Source organism: Phyllobates terribilis, unplaced genomic scaffold (genome assembly GCF_046119375.1).
Source record: "Phyllobates terribilis strain yellow unplaced genomic scaffold, ASM4611937v1 Scaffold_13__5_contigs__length_258822181, whole genome shotgun sequence".
In the NCBI taxonomy this organism is placed as follows: domain Eukaryota; kingdom Metazoa; phylum Chordata; class Amphibia; order Anura; family Dendrobatidae; genus Phyllobates; species Phyllobates terribilis.
Genome location: NW_027362773.1, coordinates 28,068,996 through 28,095,488, shown reverse-complemented (window position 1 = coordinate 28,095,488; position 26,493 = coordinate 28,068,996). Strand labels below are relative to the sequence as shown.

The following is a 26,493-nucleotide window of genomic DNA, read 5'->3' as shown; positions in this document are numbered from 1 at the left end:
GTTGCATGACTGAAATTTTCAACAGTGCCAGAGCCACGTGACCAGCACCCAATACATGGAATATGTACAAGATTTAATACTTTTTCTTACAGATCTGCACAAAATTATTTTTTTCTTAATGCACAGTGAAGAGTAGGTCTGCCATACACTAGCAATCTGAACATTGCCCAAGATAAAAAAAAAAAAATAAATCAACCTATCATTCATTAAATGCAGAAATTGTACTAATCCTTAAAGAATCTTTATTTTTAAAACGAGACGTCTCTACCATACACATATAAGATAGCCAGTTACAAAAAATATATAAAACAGATAAAATTGACATTCGGCCAGACAAGTTCAAGAGCAGCGTGGAGTAGTTTGGGTTGTGGGCCTGTAAGCCTGCAGTTCCCTAGCTCAGTATTTCTTTAGTCCGTAGCCCACAGCTAGATGGTGCCTGTTGCTGCTTAATGGAGGAGAGTGCCATACTGCCGAACTAGTGCGCTTGTAATATCTCGGCTTGCTCTTATAAAACAGGTCTTCTAATTTTGGGCTGTCAATGATGCCATAGAATTTGTCCACATCTGTAGGATTGTAGTACTGCTGACACATTGCTTGAGCAAGTTGGGTTCCTGTGGGTGGTTAAAAAAAAAAAAAAAAAAAAGTGTAAGATTAAAACACAATAGGTACACTACACACGCTCTAGACCTACTGTGACCAAACCACACTCACCAGAAGCCCAGGATGGAATAGGCTTGCGAGGTTTACTTTCATCATCTGTGGAATCATCACTATTCAAGTCCATGCCATAGTCGTCAGTGCAGGCTTTAACAGAGGGAGGTTTGTAGCTCTTTGGAGTCATTTCATACGATTCACAGGCAGGAGAGTTCTGTGAGGATACAAATGTGTTACAGGAACTAATATTGCTATAGATTTACCTACTTTTGCTGCAGTGCTATTAAATGCTGATCAGCCATATGGACGATGTGCTTTGTCCAAAACAATTGTAACCCCTTAGTGACAGCTAAATTTTACAATTCTGACCACGGTCACTTTATGAGGTAATAACTCTGGAACGCTTCAACGGATCCCACCGATTCGGAGACTTTTCTCTAATCCCCTCCACGACAGCACCAAACAGGAGGTTGCCTCCCCATCCCAATTGGGGACAGGAAACACAAGAGGTTAAATAGTCCTCCCCTTCCCTCCATCCTCAGTGTTTTCCTGTCCCTAATGGGATGAAGAGGTTTCCTTCTTGGGGGCCGTGGCCGGCGAGCAGTTTCCCATACCTTAGCCGGGCAGCCGTGGAATGATCACCCTGTGTCTTCCTCCATGCTGCTCTCGCTTACCGGCGGGACCGCACCATCCTCCGGCGCCTTTGGCAACGCTGGATGGTGATTGTGACGCGAGACGGCAAATGTCTCTCTACTCAGCCCCCACCCACCCCTTATCTCCCTGCTACCGCGCTCCTCTAGAGCCTCTCCAGCAGCATAGAGCGCATACAGGAAGTGCCGCGCACTGGCATTGCAATGGGGTTGCGTTCCACGGTGGAACAAACCGCCATTTTAGCGGGAAATTTGAAAATTTACAAAAGAAAAAAAAAAAAAAAAGAATGGCTAGACCTGATGTCAGGAGAGCGGGGGCCTCATCCTATTGGATAAGAAAGGCACTGGATTTCGGTTTCCTGTACAAATAGGACCCAGATGGAAGGCTCCATAAGGTAGGACTGAGGTTCTAATGATGGATGTGTGTGCCCCTAAAGCTTCTGCAGAGCCCAGCGCAAACCCTAACCCAGTGAGTATGTCTGGTAAGGGTAGGTCCGTCTTGGTGCAGGATCCATCCTTATGTCTTCCCCTAGCTTTTTTTTAGGGTGACAAAGATCCTGCACCAAAATCAAAAGAAAAACCTGCAAGTTGTATATGTGCCATTTGCAATAAAAAAAACCTCCCACCCGCCCACAAAAAGGGCCCTATGTCAGCCGTGTACAGAGAAAATGATCCCTGAGGAACAACCCTCCTTAATGGATGAAGTCAGAGGAATGGTGCGTCAGGAGATCCAATCTTTTTTGGGGGTCCCTCAGTATCCAAAAAGAGGAAGTACACCCCAGAAGATTCCTCAGACTCAGAAAATTCAGCCCCGAAGGAATGGTTGGAGGAAGGCAAAGCCACTCCATCAATACTGATCAGGAAGATAGGAAATTCTTCTCTTCTGATGACATAGAAGAACTTTTACTTGCCGTCAGAAACGCAATGGGTGTTGAAGAGAAAATGCCATGTACAATCCAAGATGAGATGAGATGTTTGGGGGATTAAGATCAAAGAAAAAGATGGTGTTCTCCATTCATGACAACGTCCAGAATTTAATTCTGGATGAATGGGAATTTCCAGAAAAGAAGCTGAACATCCCATCTGACCTAAAGGATCGTTTTTAGTGATGAGCGAGTATGTTTTGTTAACCCTTCCGCCGAGTATGCTCGGCCGAGCACAGAGTATTTACAGCGTGCTCGGGCTTTAAGTTTTAATCACTCCGTGAACATGATTTGTGACTGTTTGACAGATTTAATACATGTGAGGAATGCCTTTTTTTCCCCAGCATTCCTCACATGTATTAAATCTGTCAGTCGCAAATCATGTTCATGGAGTGACGAAAACTTAAAGCCCGAGCACGCTGTAAATACTTGGTGCACGGCCGAGTATACTCGGCGAAAGGGTTAACAAATCATACTCGCTCATCACTAATAGTTTTCCCTTAGACGAGGACATCTCTAAATGCTGGACAGAGATACCTAAAGTAGACATTCAGGTGGCCAGGGTAGCGAAAAAGACTACCCTACCCTTTGAAGACTCCTCTCAGCTTAAGGATCCACTTGAACGAAAAATGGACAGTTTACTGAGGAAGTCATGGGAGACATCGGCTGCTGCCCTGAGAGCGAACGTCGCCTCCACCTGTGTCACAAGAACCTTGTTCCGCTGGTTACATCAATTAAAAGATCATATCCAGAGTGGTACCTCCAGAGAAGATCTTCTGGCCTCACTACCCCTCTTACAGAAAGCAGCAGGATTCCTGGCAGACGCCTCTGCTGAATCTGTCCGGATTGCAGCAAGAACTTCGGTTCTCTTTAATACGGCAAGAAGGGCACTATGGTTAAAGATGTGGAGTGGTGACATCCTATCGAAGACCAAGTTATGCTCCATACCCTTCAAAAAGGCAAATACGCATTTGGTCCAGCACTGGAAAATTTATTGGAGAAAGTATAAAAAGAAATCCCTTCCAGAACCAAAACACACCCAAAAAGAGGCCATTTCATCCCCATCAAAACACAAAATCCATCTTACAGAGGAAGGGGTAAATCGGGTCGCTGGAGCTATCCCAAAAGGTGGAAGGGCAAAAAAACATTTTTCCAGTCCCAATGACACCAGACAGGTGGGAGACAATCTCAGGATTCTTCAGGCAATGGGAAAAAATAACGCCAAACTGCAAGATCCTAGACTGGGTCAGGTCAGGAATAAAAGTAAATTTTTCCTCCTTTCCTCCTCAAAGACTGGAAATAACATCACTCCCGTCAGCAAAACTCCACAGTTCTAACGTCGGAACTTCAACTGATGCTATCTTCAGCGGTAATTGCTCCTGTCGCAGAAGCAGAACAGCGCAAGGGCCATTACTCGAGGTTGTTCCTGGTAAAAAAAAAAAAAAAAAAAAAAAAAAAAAAAAAAAAAAGGGAACCCACCAGGCTATTATCAACCTGAATCAATACATTCTCTACCAAAGGTTCAAAATGGAGTCCGTAAAATCCACGGTTCCTCTGATCGGGAAAAACTTTGTCATGGCCTAAGAGACGCATATTACCAGCGTTATCTGGGGTTTTGCTGTCTCACTAAATCATTCAGTATGCCATTTTCAGTTCAGGGTCCTTCCACTCGGCATCTCCTCAGCCCCCCGAACCTTTACAAAAATTATGGCAGAAGTAGTGGAACTTATCAGGAAAGAAAATATCTGCACGATTTCCTTCTGCTCCCGTTCTGAGAGACCAACTTCAGTCAGTCCTACAGACCCTGGAATTCTTGGGCTGGATCGTAAAATCGAGAAAAATCAGACCTTACGCCATCATCTCAAAAAGGTCTTCTTAGGAATCCTCTTCGATTCCCAAAATCAGAGGTCCTTACTACCAGCATCCAAACAGTTAAATGTGAGATCAAGGTCCCAGATACTAAAGAGCCAGAAGATTGTATCCATAAAGGTTCGCCATGTCAGTCGTGGGGTCAATGACAGCATGCATTCAGGCAGTTCCCTGGGCCCAGGCTCATACAAGAGCCCTTCAAAATTTTATCCTTCTCTGCTGGGACAGGTCTCCAGAGATTCTCAAATAAAAAAAAAAATCTCTTTCCCACCATGTGAAGGCATCTCTCAACTGGTGGCACAACCCAGGAAATTTGACCAAGGGGATTGCTTGGATTCAGCACCCGATCTTCTCTAACAACGGACGCCAGCAAAAGAGGTTGGGGAGCAGTCATATCCCAAAAAACCTTCCAAGGCATGTGGCCCAAAGAGATGGATGGCCAATCCTCAAATTTCTGAGAACTGAAAGCAGTAGAGGAGGCCCTGAAGGCAGCAGATCCTATTCTCCAGGGAACTCGCGTCAACGGTGGCCCATCTTTGTCATCAGGGTAGTACTAGGTTCAGAAGCCTACGAGAAGTCTCAACAAGAATTTTTTTGCTGGGCAGAACATCACCTCCTGTCTATCAGCCCTTCATTTGAAAAGAGCCGACAACATTCAGGCAGACTTCCTGAGCAGGGCAGAAATAAATCCTGGGGAATGGAGCCTCAGTTCAAGGATGTTTCAACTAATAACCAGGAAATGGGGGGGGACGGGGGGGGACTTCCAGATGTAGACCTGTTTGCAAATCGACAGAATACAAAGGTGAATCGATATTTCTCCATAGACCCCAGGGAAACACATACAAGGGTAAATGCGTTTTCTCACCCATGGAACTTCAGGTTGGCCTACGCGCATTCCCCCCAATTCCATTACTGTAGAGTACCTTGCAAAAAAAAATAAAAAAATCAGAGTCGAAAAGGTCAGGACCAGTCTGATCGCCCCTCTATGGCCAAAGAGAAGTTGGTTTGAGGCTCTGAACCCAGAAGGCCCATTTATCCTGCCTCCGGACCAAAATCTACTCCATCAAGGTCCGATATTTCATCAGGCTCTCCACAGCTTATGCCTGGCTTCTGAGGCCCTAATCCTGAAAGCAAAAGGTCTTTCTGATGTAACAGACACCCTGCAGAAAAGCAGGAAACAGGTCACTAATGCCATCTATTTAAAAATATGGAAGACCTGCTCTACATGGAATGGATCTACTCCCATCGATCCTTTTCATCCTGATATTGCCAGGATATTGGACTTTTTACAGGATGGTCTATCTAAAGGGTTAAAACCCAGCACCCTGAAAGTCCAGGTCTCTGCTCTAAGCTCATTCTTTGACCAAAACCTGGCTGACCACCGGTGGATAAGGAGGTTCATGACAGCAGCCTATAGAATATGTCCAAGGCAGCCCATCATGGTTCCAACCTGGATATAGTCCTAAAGGATCTAACTATCCCGCCCTTTGAACCTATGTTGCGTGTCACTTCTTGCATCGCTCTGGCACTGCAGGTTCCCCCTTGGTGATTGACATATGCCACGGCCGTGGCATTGTCCAATTGTACTCTGATGTGAGAGGCTGCCAGTAAGTGATGGAAGGCTCTCAACGCCAGGAGGATGGCACGAATCTCCAGGATGTTGATGGGCAAGGTTGCTTCCTCTGGGGACCACTTGCCCTGTGCTCTGTGGTGTAGGTGTACTGCACCCCAACCCGTCAGGCTTGCGTCTGTGGTCAGGACCTTCCATTGACCTGGGAGAAAGCATTTCCCTTTTGTTAGAGGACCGGTTGAGCCACCAGTGAAGGGACTTCCTGGTTGACAACGTCAGCTGGAACTTCCTGTCGAGGGAAGAAGGGTTCCTGTCCCATGACTTGAGAATGTCTAATTGGAGAGGTCTGAGGTGAATTTGGGCAAATGGAACCGCTTCTATTGCCGCCACCATCCTGCCAAGGACTCTCATGGCAAACCGGAGATCGAGGGGGTTTGCTGAGAAGGGTGCGAACTCCTAAACGGAGAGGCAGAGCCTTGTCCTTGGGAAGGAGTATTAGACCACTGGAGGTATTTAGCATTCTCAGGAATGTCAGACTGGTGACGACTTTTGTAGGTTGACTAACCAGCCCAGGCGACTCAGTGTCTATCGTGATTGAGACCCTGAGCTCGCAGTCCTTCTGAAGGTGGGAGCCTTGACGAGGAGATAGTCTAGATATGGAATGACCACTATGCCTCCGGAGTGTAGGACGTGCATGGTGGCTGCCATGACTTTGGTAAACACTCTGGGGGTCGTGGCGAGTCCGAACGGGAGAGCCACGAACTGGTAGTGGCCCTGGTCGATTGCGAACCTGAGAAATCTCTGATGGGCAGGTGCAATCGGTATATGCAGGTATGCATCTTTTATGTCTATATTCTCCTTTTTCCATGGATGCGATGATGGAACGAAGAGACTCCATACGGAAGTGACGTACTCTCACATATTTGTTGAGCTGTCTTAGATCTAGTATGGGCCGTGCCCCACCCCTCCTTTCTTGGAGACTACGAATAGATTGGAGTAGAACCCCTGAGAGCGGTCGGCTGTTGGGACACATATTATGACAAGTGCTTGAAGGAGTGAGGAGACCGCTTGGTGAAAAGCTTTTTCTGGCGGTTTTGGGGGAACAGATATAAGGAATCTGTTTGGTGAGTTGGAAGTACATTTTATTAAGTATTCTGAAGATACTAGTTCCCTGACCCACCTGTCTTCTGTAATAGGTAGCCAAACTTAATGAAAGAGTAAAAGTCGGCCGCCTACAGGTGGAGTGTCTTTTTGAGTCCGTGAGTCATGATGAGGAGAAATTTTTGGATTTCCCTCTTTTTGATTGGCCTGCATTTGACTGCCAGGTCTTGTCCGACTTTTGTGTCCATCTCGAGTCTGCCCTGCGTGTGAAGCGGCTGTTATTTTGTGCTGGCCGAGACGGACCAGCCGGAAGAGTTCCGAAAGGATCGGAATCTAGCTTGGTTACACTTGTTATAATTGCGTTTGGGTTTCAGTTGGGGAAGAGAGGTACTCTTACCCCCAGTGGCGTTGGATATCATTGTGTCCAACCTTTCACCAAAAAGCCGACCGCTGAGCTATGGAAGCTGCGTGAGGGACTTCTTAGAGGCTGCGTCCGCTTTCCATTCACGCAGCCAAAGGATACGCCGAATAGTGATGGCGTGAGATATTGCCCCCGCTGCACCTCTTGCAGAATCCAGAGCTGCATGAAGCATGTAATCTGCCACAATTTGCATTTGAACGGCTTGTTCCGACAGTTCAGGGGCAGAAGCTTGGAGGTCAGTTTGTAGATTTTTTGCCCAAGCCAGTATGGTCTTGGCTGCCCAGACTGAAGCGAACACGGGAGCTAGGGAGGCTCCTGTGATTTCGCAAAGTGAACGAGCCATACTTTCTACCTGCCGGTCTGCTGCATCCCTGAGGGTTGAGCTATCTGGCAGTGAAAGAAGTGTCTGTGCTGCCAGCCAGGAGACTGGGGGGGTCCACTGCTGGTGGGTCTGTCCATTCTTTGAGGATAGATTTTAAACTCTGAATGATTCAAGAAAAACTTAGGCAGCTTCAGGGCTCCTTCAAATAAAATGTTATCTTGTGGTGCGTCCAGGGTCGGATCAGAGATATCCAGCACCCGATGTATGGACGAGATTATGTCCTCAACTAGCGCTGTATTGTTAGGTGGGCTTAGAGTTAGGGATCCATCAGTTTCTTTGTCTGAGTCGGAATCTTCTGACTCCTGTGTGTCACAAAGGTGTCTCCTAGGTGAATCAGAATGGAGTATTTCTCTGGACGGGGAACGGTGCGGAGAAATATAATCCCTGTCCCTGGTAGGGGACTGTCTAGATGACCTGGGACTCCGGTATCTGTCCCTAGACAGGGATGACCGTGTGCTGTGTGATGACGCAGATGAGCGTGACCTATGGGTGCGCTTGCGTCCTGACCCTGACCTGGATCAGTATGTGGCTGAGTCAGACTTTTCCTTTGCTGGGTAGTCTAGCAGAGGTATGACTTTGCAGAGCCTGAATCAATTGTCGGTCATGTTATCTATGAACTGTGTCATAGATTGTGACATTTGAGTGGCCCATTCCACTGAAGGGTAGAAGGGGCTGCTTGGGACTCTGGCACAGTAGTCTGCGTACAATCCTTGCAATGCGGATATGCCGCTGGGAAGAGCATTACTGCAGGCTTCTCACCACTGTGGAAAAGCAGTCCTGCCTGGTTTTCTTAGACTTTGAGCCCGGCATAGTGCACCTGGAGTGGCTATGCAGGGGGGCTAACTGTGCAGAGGATGATACAGAGTATTAAAAAATTCACAGCTGTGGGGTAACTCAAGCTGAGAACTTACCCCACCAATGTGCCCCTGTGAGCAGCGCTGAAAAAGCCTGGTCCTGTGCCTCCCCGGAGACCTGGCTGGCCTGTGAATGTCCTGCAGCAGTAATGGCCGCCTTAACTCTTCTCCTGTATCCTGAGGTGAAGGAGAAGGGGGGCGGAGCACTGCAAGGGCGGCAGTTTCTATGGAGATGCGCGCCCTGCAGCCTAGATCAGCCCCCTGTGTGACACCGCAGAGTGTCAAAATAGTCATCCGGGGGGCGGGCCGGAGAATGGGCGGTAGCTTCGGCTAGGCCGAAGCCGCGGTCTACATTTATTTTCTATGCCCAAAAGGGCTCCAGGCCGGCGCGGTAGTCCGGGGAACCTGTATTGCTGCTGGTCCTCGGCTGCGGTGTGCTGGCTGGTAACAGCTGCAGATGCTGAAGTCCAGGCCCTACCTGATGGTGTCTCAATCTAATACCCCCAGGGGGAGATTAGGGAGGGTGCTGCTGTCACCGTCAGAGGGCTTTTTTCCTCGCCTCAACTTTGAACCAAGACCGAGGGAATTGGGGAAGGAGGGGGGTTCTCAACTTCGAGCCTGACCTGAGGGGCCGGAGAAGGAGCAGCATGGTGGCTACGCCATCTCAACTTCAACTGTGCACCCCATAGTAGGGGGCAGAGGAAGGAGCCATGCCGGGGGTCTCTTAAGAGACCCTCTTTTCTTCATCTGTAATCCCGTGCTGAAGCGAGGGACGAGTGAAGGTCTGAGGTGTGCCTCCTTGCAACACTAAGCAAAAACTGAAGATGGCTGATGCCGTCCAGGGGTGTATACTGCAGGGGAGGAGCCACAGTTAATCTTTTTCAGATTATGCATAGTGTCGCCTCCTAGTGGACAGCAGCATAACACCCAAGGTCTTGAGTCCCCCAATGAGGCGACAGAGTAAATGGAAATTTGGAGAAAATTTTAAATAGCGCAATTTTTAAAGTTTGAATTCTTATGCCCTTAAAATCAGAGATATGTCACATCACATTTGAAGTGACGGAGGGGTCTATGAAAGAAAATACCCCAAAGTGACTCCATTCTAAAAACTGCACCCCTCAAGGTGCTCAAAACCACATGCAAAAAGTTTATTAAAACTTCAGGTGCGTCACAGGAACTGAAGCAACGTGGAAGAAAAGAATGAACTTTAAGTTTTTCCTTAAAATTTTACTTCAGACCCCAATTTTATTTTCACATGGGTAACGAGAGAAAAGGGACCACAAAATTTGTAGTGCAATTTCTCCTGAGAACGCCGATACTCCATTGTGTTGAACAGGCAATCTCTGCATGTGTCATAGCTGTCCAACAGCCGTGACACTTGCAGGCGCAGCGACAATGAATGAAATGATGATCACTGAAAAATACTCGGCGAGCACCCGAGCATGCTCGCCAAAAGGGTTAAAGAGGCTCATAGCCAAGATCTAACTAAGGAGAAGACAAAGGAAAATTTGATTTCCTTATTTTTTTCCCCCAGGAGGATGACGGGGGGGGGGGGGGGGGGGTTGGGCGGATCAGGAGATCCAGGGTGGCTTGAGGGCTTCATATGTCAAAGGAGAAGTAATTGTAACCACAGGCACACTTTTCGTGATAGTCGTTATTCACTGAACAACGGCGATCACGTGATCGGGGACCAGAAAAAACGCTTCACTGTTATTCCTCAGAACTGCTAAACATTGGCACTGAGGAATAAGTACCCTTACCCCCTTTCCGACATGTGCCGTACACGTACGGCACATGTCTGGTCTGCCACTTGGTGTGGCCTCAGGCGATGAGCCATCACCTTTCCGGTGACATGACAGCTGATCTGATCAGCTGTCATGTGCCCCTAACAGCCGTGGGTGAAATTGCGATCCACCCACAGCTGTTAACATGTTAAATGCTGCTGTCAAACTTTGACAGCGGCATTTAACATGGCCACGGCGGAAGGATGCACAAGTCCTGCCTGTCAGCACCCGTGTCACATGACCACAGGTTGCCATCACAACCCGGGGTCTACAGGAGACCCCTGCGGTTGTCATTGCAGGGATGCCATGAGCGCCGCCCAGCGGCTGGCGCTCATAACAAATGAGCATGGAGACTATTGAAGCAAGTGAAAAGTAAAAAAAAAAAAATAAATAAAAGTTTAAAAGTCACCCTCCTTCGCCCCATTCAAGATAAAACAAACAAAATATACACATATTTGGTATTGCCGCCTTCAGAACCGCCCGATCTACCAATATATAGAAAGAATTAACCGGATCGGTAAAAGACGATGATCAAAGAAAACCGCTAGAATTTCATTTTTTTGGTCGCTGCAACATTGCAATAACATGGGATCAAAAACATCGTATTTAGCCCAAAATGGTATCAATGAAAAAGTCATTTTGTCGCGCAAAAGATAAGCCCTCACCCGTCCCCAGATCCTGAAAAATAGAGACACTGCAAGTCTCGGAAAATGGTGACTTTAACAAACTTTGGATTTTTTTCACCACTTAAAAAAAGAACCTATACATTTTTGGCATCTACGAACTCTTATTGACCTGAACAATCAGAATGGCAGGTGAGTTTTACCATATAATGAACGTGGTAAAAACACCCCAAAAAACTAAAAAAACTGGAATTGCACTTTTTTTGCAATTTCACCACACTTGGAATTTTTTCCCCTCTGTTTTCCAGTACACGATATGGTAAAACTAATCGTGTCATTCAAAAGTACAACTTGTCTCGCAAAAAATAAGCCCTCACACGGCCGTATTGACCCAAAAAAAAAAAAAAAAAAGTTATGGCTCTGGGAAGGAGAAGGAAAAAAAAACGAACACTGAAAAAGGCCTGGGGGTGAAGGGGTTAATGATCGTTGTGAAAAGGCATATCGGCGGTCGTTAATGGTTTAAAAGGGATCCCAACATCCGCACTTGCCACCTCCCCCTCTCCCCAAACCACGACTGTATCGCGCCTTTTTCCAGCATTCTAATCAGCCACTTTTTGTTGCTTAGCAATTGCTAAATAAACAAAATTAAAATTACCCCCCCTCCAACACACTTTCAATTGGGGAAGCACACCCCCTGTGGGTGAGAGTGACAATTTGCAAGAACGATGTTACCGCTGGCTCCTAGCAAACCTCACATGTACACGACATTCTGCCCCCTTGGAGATGTGCAATTAAAGGGACCCTGTCATGTCCTGTGTATTATCTAAACTGCCCCCATTGCGTTGTGCAATGTGCATCACTAACAAGCTTTTGTTTCATTAAAAATCGGTGCCAATGCCAGAAAACCAACTCATGAATTAACTAACAGAGGTTGTGACCTCAGGAAAAAAAAATCTGAATAGAGAGAGTTTTTGGATTTTTAAATTACAAACCCGTATCCCTTATGGCTTAAACACTCGCCAGGATTTAATTCTACAGTACAATTGATGTTAGTTAATTCATGAGTTGGTTTTCTGAGGATTGTTTTTATCAGTTTTCTTTTCTTATGGAGCTCACATTCCTCACATTGCCTGCTAGCTGTGTTGCTGATTTTAACCCTTTTCCTCCCATTTAGACAGCTTGTTATTTCATTCACTAATGAGTGCACCTGTTTCTGGATGGTGGCCTACTAACCCTATATATGCAAGTTGCCTCTTTTTGACTATAGATCACGAATAAGACTCGTCTGAGTTGAAAAGCATCCATTTGACTGATGTAGTTCCTCACTGGAGCAGATTGATGTGATGCTGAAATTTCTCGGATGACCACTTTTTTTTTTTTTTTTTTTTTATCTTGGACTCAATAAATTACTATGTTTTAACTTTATCCTATGCTGGAGATTTTCCTCTTTTCTCTTCATTGCACCGACCCATGCCAGGGCGACTCCCTGAGAGGATCTCTGGACAGAGGATTTACAGACTGGATTCCGGTGAGCCGACTCAATTAAATAAAAGTAGCGGAGTTTAATCTCATTTGAAAGCCAACTGCAGATTTACCACTTGACAAGTTTATTAGAGGACAGAAGGCACCATTATATTCAACCCATACCTGTATATCCACAGTGACATTCAGCGGAGGGGCAACAGCCTGTTTCCCCTTTGCAATTTTCTCCTGCTCTTCACGCAGTCTCTGAGCTTCCAGGTCTTTAACTTTTTTGGCCTCTACTTCTTTACGTAATCTTTCTTTGCGCTCTTGCTCCAACCGTTCTTGCTGCTCCTTAAATCAAAAACAATTACTTTAGGTTTGGAGACATAAGAGGAAAAAGTGGAAAAGGCTGTCTCAATAGTATGCACACCTTCTTCTTACGTTCCTCTGCTTCTCTGCGCTGTTGCTCCTTCTCCTGTGCAGCTCGCTCTAGTTCCCTCTGTAACTGAAGTGCTCGCTCTCTTTCTAAGCGTTCCCTTTCTCTGTACAAAAACCCCCCCCGGAACAAACAGAAAAAACGTTATGTTACTAAGCAAAAATCGTCTCAGCTGTGACAGGAACTGGGAGGTGGCAGAGCTGCCACTCACTTTTCAGCCCTTAGACGCTCTTGCTCCTTTTCAACTGCAAGTTGTTTTTCACGTTCCAATTCTGCTTGTCGCATATCAGCAAGTTTTTTGGCCTCTGCAAGCTTTCTTTGTCTTTCCTGTTCCTCCTCTTCCCTCTTTTTCTGCACTTGTTCCTGGTGTCTACGTTCTTCTTCCTCCTACAACACGAGTAACAGTAAGTATACAGATCAATTGCTGCTACAAAGATTATAAACATCAGGAAAATCTGTTTTCAATGATCGGCTATTATTTTTACAATCAAACACACCAGCAGTTTAGCTTTGTTTTTCCGGACTTCCTCGTCCTGGCGCCTCCTGCTCTCTACCTCCTCCACTTTTTTTGCTGTTAGTTTCTTTTTAGCCTTCTCCTCAGCCAAACGGTCCTCTTTCACCTGTAAGTTAGAATAAATTAAGGCACTGAACACTTAATGTGCAGATTGAAATATATTTCAGACTGGGGAGAAATGTTAATACATTTATGAACAGATAGAAACATTTTTTGTTGGCTTTTCTATAAGACTTGAAGATTAGATTGGATGACTTTTTAAATAACATTTACCTTTTCACTCTTCTCGTCTATTTGAGCAAATTTCTGCTCTATTTTCTTCTTTTTCTCTTCCTCTAACAGTTCCACTCTCTCCCGAGCCTGCAGGACCTTACGCTGACGCTCTTCTCTCCTCCTATAAAGTATATATTTAAAAAGAGGATTTTAACCAAAGTAACAGAGGGGTTCCATTATACTAGAAATACTAGTGTACTAAAACAATAAGTTGCTTAGAATTACTCACAGTTTTAGTTCCTCCTGTTTACGTTTCTTGCCCTCCTCAATTTTCTGCTTGCGCTGAAGCTCAGCCTCCTCTTTCTTGCGGAGTGCTTCCAGGCGTTGGCGCTCCTTTTCCTAGGAATATGCAAGAGGGATGTCATTACTTACACCTTAAACATGCCTCAAAATAAAGTCATAACACCTGCACCAGGCCTTGTGAGTCATCAGCACACCCCCTTCACCCTGAAACAAAACTAATCTCACACCGGTGACCACCTTTAAGAACTTAAGCACTTACTTCTGTCTGAATATGGCAAAGGGGGAGAGGCGGGGGGAAAAAAAAAAAAAAAAAAAAAAAGGGTGTTATATGGTAATTTGCTATGTCAAACAAAAACAGGGCCAATCACCTAATAAAAGAAACAACCCCTCAACCCAAAAAAAAACCACAACATACACACTCTAAATGGGTGAGGCACTTTATAGGACCAAAAGTACTAGTTTTTGGAGGGAACCTGTCACCTTCAGAAACAACAACTTGCAGATATGTGACTAAGTTTTACTCGCTCCACAGCCACTTGCACCAAGTCATCAGGGTGGTGCAGTAACGATCAGCGCTTTCTATGTAGTGAGCGTTCCCTGGCACAGTGACAGCCTGCACTGTAGGCTTATAATGCAGAGCTAACTGTCCGTTCAGGTGGAAGGTGAGTGATCACAGCCACTTAGTACAGTGACCAAGAGCTCCCTGCACCTCTGCAGTTACAGAAGTGAGCAGCTCCAGGCAGAACACTTCATTTGTGGCCACTGCTCTAGTGATTTGACCAGAGACAAAGTTTTCACAAACCCATCACTGCTTGAGAAACAATGCAATGAAATGAGGGAGCTTGTCACCATTTCATGTCTAGCATGAGTCTGCTAACAGATACTGATGGGCTAATATGCTTTCTACAATCTTTTCCTAAATATTACAGCACAATTTTCCTACAGACCAACTCAATTTCAGGGGACACAGACTCCTGAACACTGTGGGTGCTTGACAAGACTTTGCCCTGGCTCCTCTTTTTGTATTATATGAGAAGCATACATCACATTGTTGATGGTTTTAAGTGCAAGTCAACAATTTTTCAACGCAATGTGAAATCCCACATACCTTGGAGTCCACTTTGAGGGGAGTGTTGCGCTTTATAAAAGTTTTTGCGATTAAACTTTTCCCAATAGATCCTGGAGTCATCATTAGCAGTTGATTTTTTTGTACTGTATGCAGGAAAGTCCTCATATGAGGAGGCGGTTTTATAACCTAAAACATAAGAAACTGAGTAAAAGGAGGGTTTTTTTTTTTCCATTACTCAAATTAAGCTTAAAAGACTAAGTCCCCTTAAATATTTTGTAAAAAAATAAATAATCGTAGGACGCTTTATTAAACAGTTTTTATATAAAATTTTACATCCCGCCGTCAAAAAAAATTGTACTTCAATATTACTATGTAGAATAGAAGGAGGGCTGTGCAATGTGCTGATGCAAACCACAATTCCACAGCATCATCTCCAGTACCCAATAAACAGATACCCAGAGTGCTCGTCGATTTCCAGAGACTATATGGGCAATTTAATAAGTTAGCCTGCACATGAGTAGAAGCACCAAATTTAGCAAGCCTGGTTTTGAAACAGGACTGCCATCCCATTGCTGCAGATGGACATTAACCACAGCAACCATATTTATAAGTAATGTGGACAATATTGAGTAAAAGTATATGGATAAAAAGTGGACTATATTGCAACCATATTCTTTACTTGAAGGATCAATTTAGCCCCATTATACTGAACGGGAAAACCCCTTTAACTACAACCCAACAACTTGTAATGGGCGGTCTACTTACTTTGCTAGGAGGACATGGGGGAGAAGGAGTTTTCTTCCTTGGAGGTGAATTCACTGGCTCATCAATAGATTGGTCATCATCAGACAGCTCATCCACAGCACGTTTATAGCTCTTGCGTCTGCAACAAGAATATACAATTATTACCCTTTATCAAAATTACAGTACACCAGATTTTTTTTTTTGCCAACTTGCAAACATCCAGAAGGTTTAAGAGGGATCTTGGCAAATAAATTAGATATTTGCACAACAATACACAATTTTTCCCACCGCTCGCAAATTTTGTATTTTTTTAAATTATAACACAGCATAGCTTAAATGAGTCGTCTGGTCTAAAATGACAAGTCTACAATCACTCTGTGTGACTGTAGACTTGCCAATCCTCACAGTGCCCTAATGTCAGTGCCGGGAATAGCAGTCACATGACAGCAGGTATGTGATATGCATACTCCCGGCCAGATTCCAACTAGACTGTTTATGGCCTCATGCAATACTCTTGCATTGAGAGCCAGAAACAGTCTAGCCAGATTCTGGCCAGGAGTATGCATATCACATACCTGCTGTCATGTGGCTGCTATTCCCGGCACTGACACCGGACAATCCTCACAGCGCGCTGCATGTATACATTCATCCTTACCATAGCAACTTTTAAGCAGTCAATATCTCATTCTACTAGAATGTCATTATTTTATTACCTTAAAGTTTGATCATCCACATCAGGATCAGTCTCTGTAGATGTCAGAAAGAAATGTTATTCAAGTTTATGATAAACATCCTCTGGGCTGGGATAACTACGTTTATAAATCAGTTTGTTTCATTGGATTAAAAAAAAAAAAAAAAAAAGTAATTTCTGAATTCTATAAATTGGCCAAAAACTTAATTATAGGAATGCTCAGCCAAGTGTGCTTAACTCTTCTGCAGTAGCATACGTTGCATTGTTTGTTTTTTACTTTTGTTGAATCTCCTTAATAAAAGATTTTCTGCTTGTAACAAACATTTTATAGCACTACACTACTAACAGGATGCAGGAGTGCTTACATATAAGCAAACTGAATCTTCCATGGAAGTGATTTAGAACAATTATTGTCCACTATAGTCATTTAGATAACTGGAGGTACATAAAACTAACCAGTACTCAAGGTCATCGACTGTCCAGTCACCATCCGTTCTGACTCAGTGTCAGGCTGGTTGCTGATGGTAATCTTGTTAAAAGCCCTTGTACGCAGAGAATGTCTAGGGTCTTCAGGAGCCTGGAAAGCAACAATATTGTACTTGGTAAGGTAAAAAATCTGGAAAATAATTAAAACAATGCTCAGGTTTACAGCACAGGTGACGAGGAAAAAAATTTTCAAATCTGATGTGTCACTACGTGGGACCAACTCTGGAATATTAAAAGATATCCCAGTGATTGAGATTTTGTGTGACACATACTTTGTTAATGGGAAATTTAGGGCAATATGTTTTGGTGTTTACCAAAGTCTTGGGCTTTTTGCACAAAACTGAGCTGTGGAAACATTTTGCCTCTATTCAAAGCATTTATGCCAAAATTCTTTGAAGAATCTGGGCCTTAAATGATTAACTATGGCTATTACTCCGTACCATTATATAAGTCGACTCAGTTCACAGTTGCATAAGGAGGAATCTACAATGTTGTGAAGACTCAGTCACACATCCTTTGTGCAACCAATTTGGCAAAGTGTTGTGGTTTCCAGTGTAAACCACATATCATATAGGTCCACTGACCTAAACACCCAAGCATATCTTACTATATAAAGAGCTTAATGTTGAGGCGAGTCCGATTTACCATATATACTCAAGTATAAGCAGACATTTTTCAGCACATTTTTTGCGCTGAAAGCACGTGGAGAGGGGTGAATATTCATTTATTTAATAGCAGGCACACACTGTCAGCAGCGCCACAGCTCAGCGATCCTCCGTGCCCGCTATTAGAGTGCATGAATTTTCACTCTTCTCCACTCCCATGGGTGTGGAGAAGAGTGAATATTCACTTTAATAGCGGGTACACAATGTCAGCAGCTGCACTGTGCCCGCTACTAAAGAACATGGATATTCACTCCTCTCCACGCCCATAGTCCAGGCGTGGAGAGGAGTGAACATCCCCACAGCTCACCTCGGTGTCTGAGGGTGCATAACAGTGATATCATGCGCCGCTCAGATGCTGGCATAAGCTGCTGACAGAACAAGATGCAGCGCTGGAGCAGAGGTGAGTAGGAGTGTTTATTTTTTTTTTCATGTGTGGAGTGATTGGGGGATGATGAGTGCCATGCATACCAGGATGGGGAAATTTACAAGTAGCTGCTGCATTTCCCACCCTAGGCTTATACTAAAGTCAATAAGTGCTCAGTTTTTTGTAGTAAAATTAGGTGCCTTGGCTTATACTCGAGTATATAAGGTACTCTGACTCTGCCGTTACCAACACAGCTTCTACTGATCTGTTCTTTTCTGATTAACTCAAAATTTAATGCTACAACAGAGAATCAACCTGCTTATGAAATACATATTTAAATGCGGGGAATCCAGAAATGTAGTTTGTTTGTTTTTTAATTGGAAGTGGTTCCAGAAATGTGAAGTTTTATTAAGGGATTTCCATCTTACAATAATGCATGTGCTAGAAAGCAAAGCAGCCAAATTAATTCTTTAGCATAAAACACAGAAATTTTTTTCATTCGCATGTGGCCAGGGTGCTTTGTATATTATACACTGCACCTATTTGCCCTTGCTTTTATTAAAGCCAGAGCAAATAAACACTTCCGTAATGCCATTTACTAATTTATTAATTAGTTGTTGTTTATCGTGTAAAAAGTCTGAAAGTGAACAGACATGGGTAATTTGAGTTTGTTTTTATGTAGAGCACACTTTTCTAGCTTCTGAAACGCATTTGTTTCTGAACTCGGGCTGCTAGTGCTACATAAACAGCTTCTTCCTTACCTTAACAGGTTCAGTAGTCTTTGATCTGTGAAAGAATTAATTAAAATAAGAAAAGTCAGGAAAAAATAATTCTGTAATATATGCAAAGTGTAAATTAAACTACAGAGTCCATTATACCCCCTAGTAGGACCAGTGTGATTGTTTGTAGGGTTAACTTCTTTTAAAAACAAGTATTTTTTTTCTTTTTAAAATCACTGCTAACTGAGCAATATATACCACAGTAATAAAGATTAGTTTTGTTACACAAGTGTCACTTCAACAGAAATTTCTCTTTATGTCAAGGTGTTAAAATAGCCTAATAATGATCAGATGCTGTTATGTTCACACATTGCGTTTTTTATGCAAATTTTCAGCTGCATTTTACAGCTTTATGTACATGCATTAAGAGACAAAAAGGACAGTTAAAAAAAAAAAAAAAATAGCAGCTAAAAAAAGCAAGAAAAATCCTGCACAAACCTCCAGGCAAGAGATCAGGTTTTGCAGCAGAAAAAAACAAAAACAAACGCTGAATAAAATACAATGTGTGAACATAGGTTACTTGTTTATAAATGCCAAGTTTAAGGCTTTCAACAGCAGGGTATGCGCACAGGGCGTCTTCTAGATGCAGGTGTATCCGAGTTTTCCAAGGTGATGACACTTAAGACGCCGGTGGTGTTTCTTTTGTCACCTTTGCAGCAGCATTTTTGTGAATTAAACTTTAAAACAGCAAGCAGCTACCAAGTGGAAGGCGCCCAAGCAATGAATACACTATTTTTAACTGCATTCGAAATCTGAACCAGTTAAAAAGTAGTGATAAAAGATGGAACATGAACATCAAGTCATTTTGACATTGCTCTGCATTATGTCTATTCTTTGTAGCTTTTTACGGCAGTGCTTGGAAACATAGCATCATAATTTAGAAGAAGTACACTACACTGTAGAGAACATTTTTGTCTTGTGGTATTTGTTGAAGTTCTTTTCTATCAAGATCTTCAAAATAGTTCAAGAATTTTGCATAAAGTCAAGAATGGTGTTTATTGTTGTCTCCAACCTATTATGCAACTTTTTAGCACAAAACATTGCACCTTTCGTTAAATGGTGAATAAATTGCAGCAAGAACCTGACTCAAAGTCACTCAGGTGAGCAGACTGGAGCACAGTTCAAGAAAGAAAAAGAAATACATTTGATGAATTAGGCCCAAGTGGGTGGGTGGGGATATGCAGTATTGAGTCAGGCCCTTCATGTCACATTACAGGATATGTTGTCTCGTCACTAGAGAACTGTTAGGCTGAGTTCACACGATGCGTATTTCATGCGTTTCCGCGGCGTTTTTGCAGTTGCGTAAACGCCGCGGAAACGCATGAAAAACGCATGGTAGAAGGGAAGCAATGTTCCCCAATGGAAATCCGCATGTGCTGTGCACAAAAATCCGCAGCATGTCAATTAATTCTGCGGAAACGCGGCGATTTCGCCGCCATTGACTTGCATTAGAACGCGCCAATTCCGCAAGACAGCATTTGTACTTGCGTAATTGGTGCGTTCTAATGTGCGGATGGTACCCGGGTGTGGAGGAGAGGAGAGTCTCATCCACACCCAGGTACCATTAAAAAAGCTGTAAAAAAAGAATAAAATAAAAAATAAATGTATTCTTACCTTCTGTCGGCCCGCGCAGCGCTCCCGCTTGGTTCCCGGCACTTGCAGTGAGTTGTAGGACCTGCGGTGACGTCAGAGTCATGTGACGGGTCACGTGACGCTGACGTCGGCAGGTCTTTCAATTCAAAGTTGCCGGCAGCCGGGAACTTTGTAAAGCAGGACAGCGCGGGCCATCAGAGGTAAGTATATACACTCTCTCGGGTCACACTATATAAATCCATGCTGTTTGCATGGATTTATATAGTGTGACCTAGTTGTCAAGCACTTTCCAGGTGATGCTAAAATCGCCTGGAAAGCGCTTGTCAATCTGCATGCGGAAACGCATGTCAATCTGCATGTGGATCCGCATGTATTCTGCAGGAAAAACGCATGCACAATCTGCATGCGTTTTTTCTGCCAGGGAGATGCAGAAATGATGCAGAAATTTTCGGCTTCATTTCTGCATCGTGTGCACATACCCTTATGCTTCATAATCTAGAAATGTAAATAAATGAAAGGAGTTAAGAGGAATTGCTCCTACCCAAGTTTCACAGTGACTTCTTCATCCACTACTTCAATAGAACTCTGATCTGGAAGAGCAAAACAAAATTATGTAACTAACAACCTACAGGGTAATTAACGGTAAATGTATCAGCACATGGGGCACTTACAGCTCTTATAGCTAGAAGACGATGACATCTCTGAAGCCTTCTTCTGTGAAATCGATCGGCGGATGGATTTGCGCACAGCTGCTCTGGTCATATTTTCACGCTTGCTAGCGAGAGAGTACTGGTTAGCCAGAGATGCTTGGCAGCTGGTCGATTTCCGTCCAACAATACTGCGGCGGACAGACCGGCGGTCAGATTTTGACCCTGTGGGTGTCACACTGTAGTTTGACAATTCCAATGATAGCTCCTTGGCAGCTTGTGAGACAGGCTGAGCACATTCAAGTTTGAGATCCATCGACTCTATAACAGCCACTTGTGTTTTAGGTGTAGAGCTGTCGGCAATCTTTAATTTGGCTGCAGTGCGACTATTCTTCTCAGGAGTGGCAGGCACTGAAGGCTCATCAGCAATGGCTGGGTGAGCTATTGGAATAAGTGGTGCAGATGAGGTCGGGACCACAGTTTCTAAGGCAAGATTTTTCTCCACAGAGTCTGACTCTGTCAACGCTGAGAGCTGCATCTCTGCACTACGACGTTCCTCAGCACTAATCTGCACTTGCAAAAATCTGTTCGGTACATTTGATGACAGTTGTTCTAGTGGTTGCTCAGCTCCCGGCACACACATCATGCTAGCTTGTGCCTTGGCTCTTGTCATTCTCTTGGGCTGCTGTTCAGTCTCTTCCTGAATGGATGCATCAAGTGGTTTAATAATTTGTCGAGAAGACATTCTGCGTATGGATGTGCTCCAGCTGACACCGCTTTTTCTCCTGGATATCCTGAAGAAGGAAAAAGTATTAAAAATACAAAAATAAATTGCTCATGAAACACAAAGATCTCTATACTATAATGATTCATTATGTAAATCTGCTTCCTGTGACATTGCTGACATTACCTGCGACCATTAGAGTCTCTAGTTTCATCTGGCACAACTGACGTTCTCTTCTTTCTACGTCTCTTCTGAGATGGCGTTTTTGGCATTAGCTCTGGTTCAGCAGTGAAATCACTGATGGAGGAAATGGCAAACATTTAGAAAACATCTACCACTTGTTTTCCATTTTTAATTACAGCAGTGAGAAAAGTAGAGAACGTAAACCATACGCATAAAATCACTGATCTAACATTGAAAATAATCACCATGCAAGATTACACCAATTTTAGGGCTTTGCTCCAGTAAACCTGGGAAACTATCTCTCTATGGTCACTTATTAATACATGGCATTAGTCATTAATTGGTAGTGTTGCCGCCATCTATAAGCCTACTGCAGGTTTTTGGGCCTGTAAAGAAGCAAATTTAGAACATCTGTGCACAAAGTGGTGGTCGACTGTATGCTCAAATCATTCGCATGGTGAAATGTGCATAGAAAAACAGCAATGACAAGGAAACTGTGTGTAATATGCTACCACTAGGTGTATGAGCACCCCAATATTTGCTCTAAACGAGGTTCACAAACTAGTCTGAGTTACTTTGATTCCACACAGTAAAACTCACCTGCTGAACATCCTTTTAGCTGCCTCTTCTATTTCCACGAGCCATACCATGTGCTTTGTGTCTATAAGACGTACAAAGTCTTCTGTTTTGCGGGCACAAACCTGCAGAAGCTGTGACAAGCTCTCCGGATCGTTCATGGTGGCACCTGTACAGAGAGAATATAGCTGTATTAAACATTACTATAGCATTCTACAGGCCAACGTTATGCCTAATGGGAAAAGAAAACCATCACTAAAAGGGACTGTCAACCCAGAGTGACCTTCACAGGCACAGCCAATCATTTATATACACCTTCCTTCTATCTCCACCCTTCTCTAGCACTATGAAGCCAGAGCTGTCAAAGAAGAGGAGGTGGAGATTGAGGGGAAAACAAGAAGGTGGGAAGGTGTATATAAAATGATGTGGCTTCACAGCACGGCCAAAGGCTTAGTTTGAACAGTCATTCAGTGCTGAAAGTCCCTTTAAGATAGGTTGACAATATTAGATCGTTGGAGGTTTTGCTCTCCGTTAAATCTACCAAATAAGATGTTTTAAGAGGCTATGATGCCCCAGGATTACAAGTCCACTTTATTATCAGGCACAGATCCATACTTTTAGTAATGCCAGTGCCTTGCATCACAAATTACTACAGCTTTGTCCCATTCAAGTTAACAGAACTGAGCCCTAAAGCCCTAATACCCTGCAGCCACTGCTAAAAAGTACAGAGCTGTACAAGGAAGAGGACTGGGATCTTACTGTACTGCTATGGCCACTTTGACAGTTTTTCCAATGAGAATGAGGTAAAAAAAAACAAAACAAAACTCACAACCTGTCAAATCAGGAAATGCTGAAGTCAACCAGAGTACGCAGTTCTCTTCTGTTCGCACAGTTAGTGCAAGTATAGTGAAACAGACATAGGGACACATGAACCGTTCATAAATAACCACGGGCTAATTTCAGGAGGTTTGTAAAACAATAGTAGGTAATAGAAAATAATCTTATACTCCAATAGTCACTTGTGTGGCTTTACTAAACAAGTATCAGCACAAAAAGGAAAAAGTCTACCATAGACCTGTAAAACAATCTGAATGATGTTCTGATATTTAAAGGGGTTGTTCATTACTAGGACAACCCCTTCTTGATCTGAATGTTTGATGCTGATAAAATGAAAACACCTATACTCGCCTACCTTGCCGGCGCAGTTCCAGCAGCTCTCATGTGGTTATGACAAGTGAGCACTGCTCACCGCTCCGTCATCTTGTGACTGACGGTTACAAGCTCTCAATGCAAGTCTACGAGGCCCTCGTTCTAGCTCTCATAGACTTGCATTGAGTTGTGACTTACGAATTGCCCAGCAGGTCATAAACTGCTGGGGACTAACTGGAGCAGAGCCAGGAACAGATGAAGACGGCAGCTGGTAAGTAAGTATAAGGTCGGTTTCACACATCCGGATATTTCCGGTACCGAAGAAAAAAAACGGTTCTGGAGATATCCTTGCCCCGTACGTGTGGCATCCGTGTACCGCATCTGGATCACACAGATGGGCGACTGGGAATCAGCTCTGGGTGCTGAACGATGCCCTCATCATGGTTCCCTGCCGGCGCTGTGATGAGCACCAGCAGGGACCATGATGAGGGTAATAGTAGTGTACTCTGTGTCCACACCTGTAAAATTAAGAAAATAAAATCCTTATACTCAACTCTCCTAGGTGTCCCCGGCTGTCATACATGCGATCGCTGCTGCAGAGAAGCCGGGGAGAATGACCCGCTCCGGAGTGGCTCATTCTCCGGAGCGGTGTCCTGTCACTCACTGAGCGCATCTCCGGAACAGCTCATTCTCCCCGGCTTCTCTGCAACAGCGGTCGCATGGATGACAACGGGTGACACCTAGGAGAGGTGAGTATAATGATTTCATTATTTTATTCTTAATTTTACAGGTGGGAACACAGTACACTACTACCCTCATCATGATCCATGCTGGTGCTGATCACAGAGCTGGCAGGGAACCTTGAGGGCACCGGTACGTGTCACATGGACGTTTTGTGGACCGTGTGTATAACAATAAATTATGTAAACCAAACAAAGAAGAACATATACCCAATAAGAGTTAACTTTTAATAATTACCCTTAAAAGTGTACTCAGTAGTACAAATGGGACAAAACATAACTACACATATCAATAGAAGCACCATATGAGGGATAGTAAGGGTAGTAAATTATGCAGTCAGCCTTGCCCCAAACGGCCCTAATAAAGTGACTCTCCCTACCTGACAGAGGAGTGTTTTCACCCTAACAATGCGGATTGGTGTCCCCGCTCCTCGGAGGCTGTCCCTCACCTATCCCTAAACAAACACACAAAGGATAACATACATAATGGCCAGCAACAAATACTAGTCATGTCATAATTGACATGCTAAACATCACACAACATTTATGTCAGTGGGGGAAACAAAACAAAAAAAAAAAAATATAATATACACACACAGAGGAGTAAATCCCATGAATGCGTTATCAATAGAGTAGGATCTCACCCCCCCTTTGCTCATATAAATAAATAAGAGAAACTCAGATGCAGCCTACTATGTCTGAGTGTCCGCCTTCTCTAGGTGTACACTCCCAAAAATGATGCTTGTCAGAGTGCACGGTTGCTCTTTCTGCATCTTTACAGTCTATGGCCCCGTCGGCACATACACCCGGACCCCATTTTGAGGGGGATTTCGGTAGTATGCCCAGACAGCGACACAGACCAAAATGTAAAAGCACCCTAAGGAGCTGGTTCACGCTGCTCCATGTGTGGCAGATGCCAGCTGTGTTACACAACCGGCATCTGCTCCTAACTGCAGTGCCAGAATCAACACGATTTCTGCTGTTTAACAGTGTTACCGTTTTGATAATCAGCTGATAAAATCACTTATCACTAGAAGACTAATAAACCTGCTGCCAGGCAGTCCTCCATATTCCAGGACAGCTTTCTGCCTATGCACAGTGTACACAGAAAGGTGTACAACGCTCAACATTCACAGAACCGCTGCAGATAAAACAGGGCTGTGGAGTTGGTAAGCCAAACCTCCAACTGCTCAATTTCCATGACACGGACTCCGACTCCCTCATACATGGCTCATGTTTAAGTAATAAATTTACTGTAGTACAGATTCATCTCAGATAAAAGTCTAGACCCTTAGATCAGGAATAGGTCAGACATTTATAGGACATTTCATAACTTTCCCGAATTCTTATGAAAAAAATATTCCCCACAAACTGCATTGAACTACTGTACCCAATTTATTATATATTTTAGGAGTCGGAGTATTTTTACAGATTCCACAGCCCTGGATTATCAAAAGTGCAACAATCAACTCAGTAAGTGACATCGCTGGAATCAGGGTCTCTACACCATGCTGCTCTCAGAGGAGGTAGCAAAAACATGGCGAGGTTCCCTTTAAATGGTTTGGCAGCTTTTGTGCCTGTACCCCAGCGTTCACGCCTCAGGATGGAAGGGCAGCACCTGTGATCATGGGCGCCAGGACTAGTGGCCTCATAGGAGAACCTCAACTTCACTTCATGTCTACAGTACAGCAGTACATAGTGCAACAACTGCAGGATCAGGGGTCCAAGAAGTACAACAAAAAATATTTCTGAATCTAAATATATTGTTTACATCTCCCACCGTTCACAGAGAAACATTTGATTGTCACATCCATGGTATAAACATACTGAGGAGATGGAAGATTTAAAGGGGACGTGTTACACTGCAGAGGGATTATGTCACCGAGACATATAGATGATAAACACCACAGAAACGCACGGTGTGCGCTGCACCCAGTCTCACAGCGGTATACGACGGTGCCCATGCCTCCTCGTACACACACAGCGGCACACTGGCACCTCACCTCAGACACGGAGCGTTATACGAGTCGCACTCGTCCGAGCACCGCGGCTCTGCGCAGAATAAACACTACGGAAAGAAACTTTCTACTTTCCGCCACATGAGGCGATAACAGAACTGCCGCCGCCGCCGCCGCCGCTCACCTCTCCCGGGCCCGGTGTCCCGCGTCACACGCTTATCTCTTCCCGTGTCCCTGCCTCCCCGGCGCTGCAAACGCTCCCTCCTCTCCCGCTCAAACCGTTCAAATAGTTCAAATCCTAACGGCTGTGGTCGGAGGTGCCGTGACGTCAGTAGGAGGAGCTAGGGAGCCATAGAGTCGCGCA

The 26,493-nt window shown here is 44.2% G+C and overlaps 1 protein-coding gene across 2 annotated transcripts; it reads right to left on the bottom strand.

Annotated features, from left to right (window-relative positions):
- Nucleotides 1-219: 219 nt before the first annotated feature.
- INCENP (inner centromere protein) lies at nucleotides 220-26,475 on the bottom strand. Of its 2 annotated transcripts, none has more exons than XM_073657996.1 (18): nucleotides 26,314-26,475; nucleotides 22,307-22,451; nucleotides 21,710-21,820; nucleotides 20,824-21,593; nucleotides 20,694-20,742; nucleotides 18,542-18,566; nucleotides 16,722-16,842; nucleotides 16,288-16,321; nucleotides 15,596-15,713; nucleotides 14,870-15,016; nucleotides 13,748-13,857; nucleotides 13,519-13,639; nucleotides 13,229-13,351; nucleotides 12,943-13,118; nucleotides 12,726-12,855; nucleotides 12,479-12,646; nucleotides 712-868; nucleotides 220-611 (listed from the first exon to the last, which is right to left on the bottom strand). In XM_073657996.1, exons 2-18 carry the CDS (start codon nucleotides 22,441-22,443, stop codon nucleotides 397-399), a joined length of 2,712 nt encoding a protein of 903 aa, XP_073514097.1. In that variant the 5' UTR covers nucleotides 22,444-22,451; nucleotides 26,314-26,475; the 3' UTR covers nucleotides 220-396. The 2 variants fall into 2 exon arrangements, with proteins under 2 accessions (XP_073514097.1, XP_073514098.1); XM_073657997.1 differs by having other exon boundaries at nucleotides 12,726-12,837; nucleotides 26,314-26,472.
- Nucleotides 26,476-26,493: the final 18 nt, after the last annotated feature.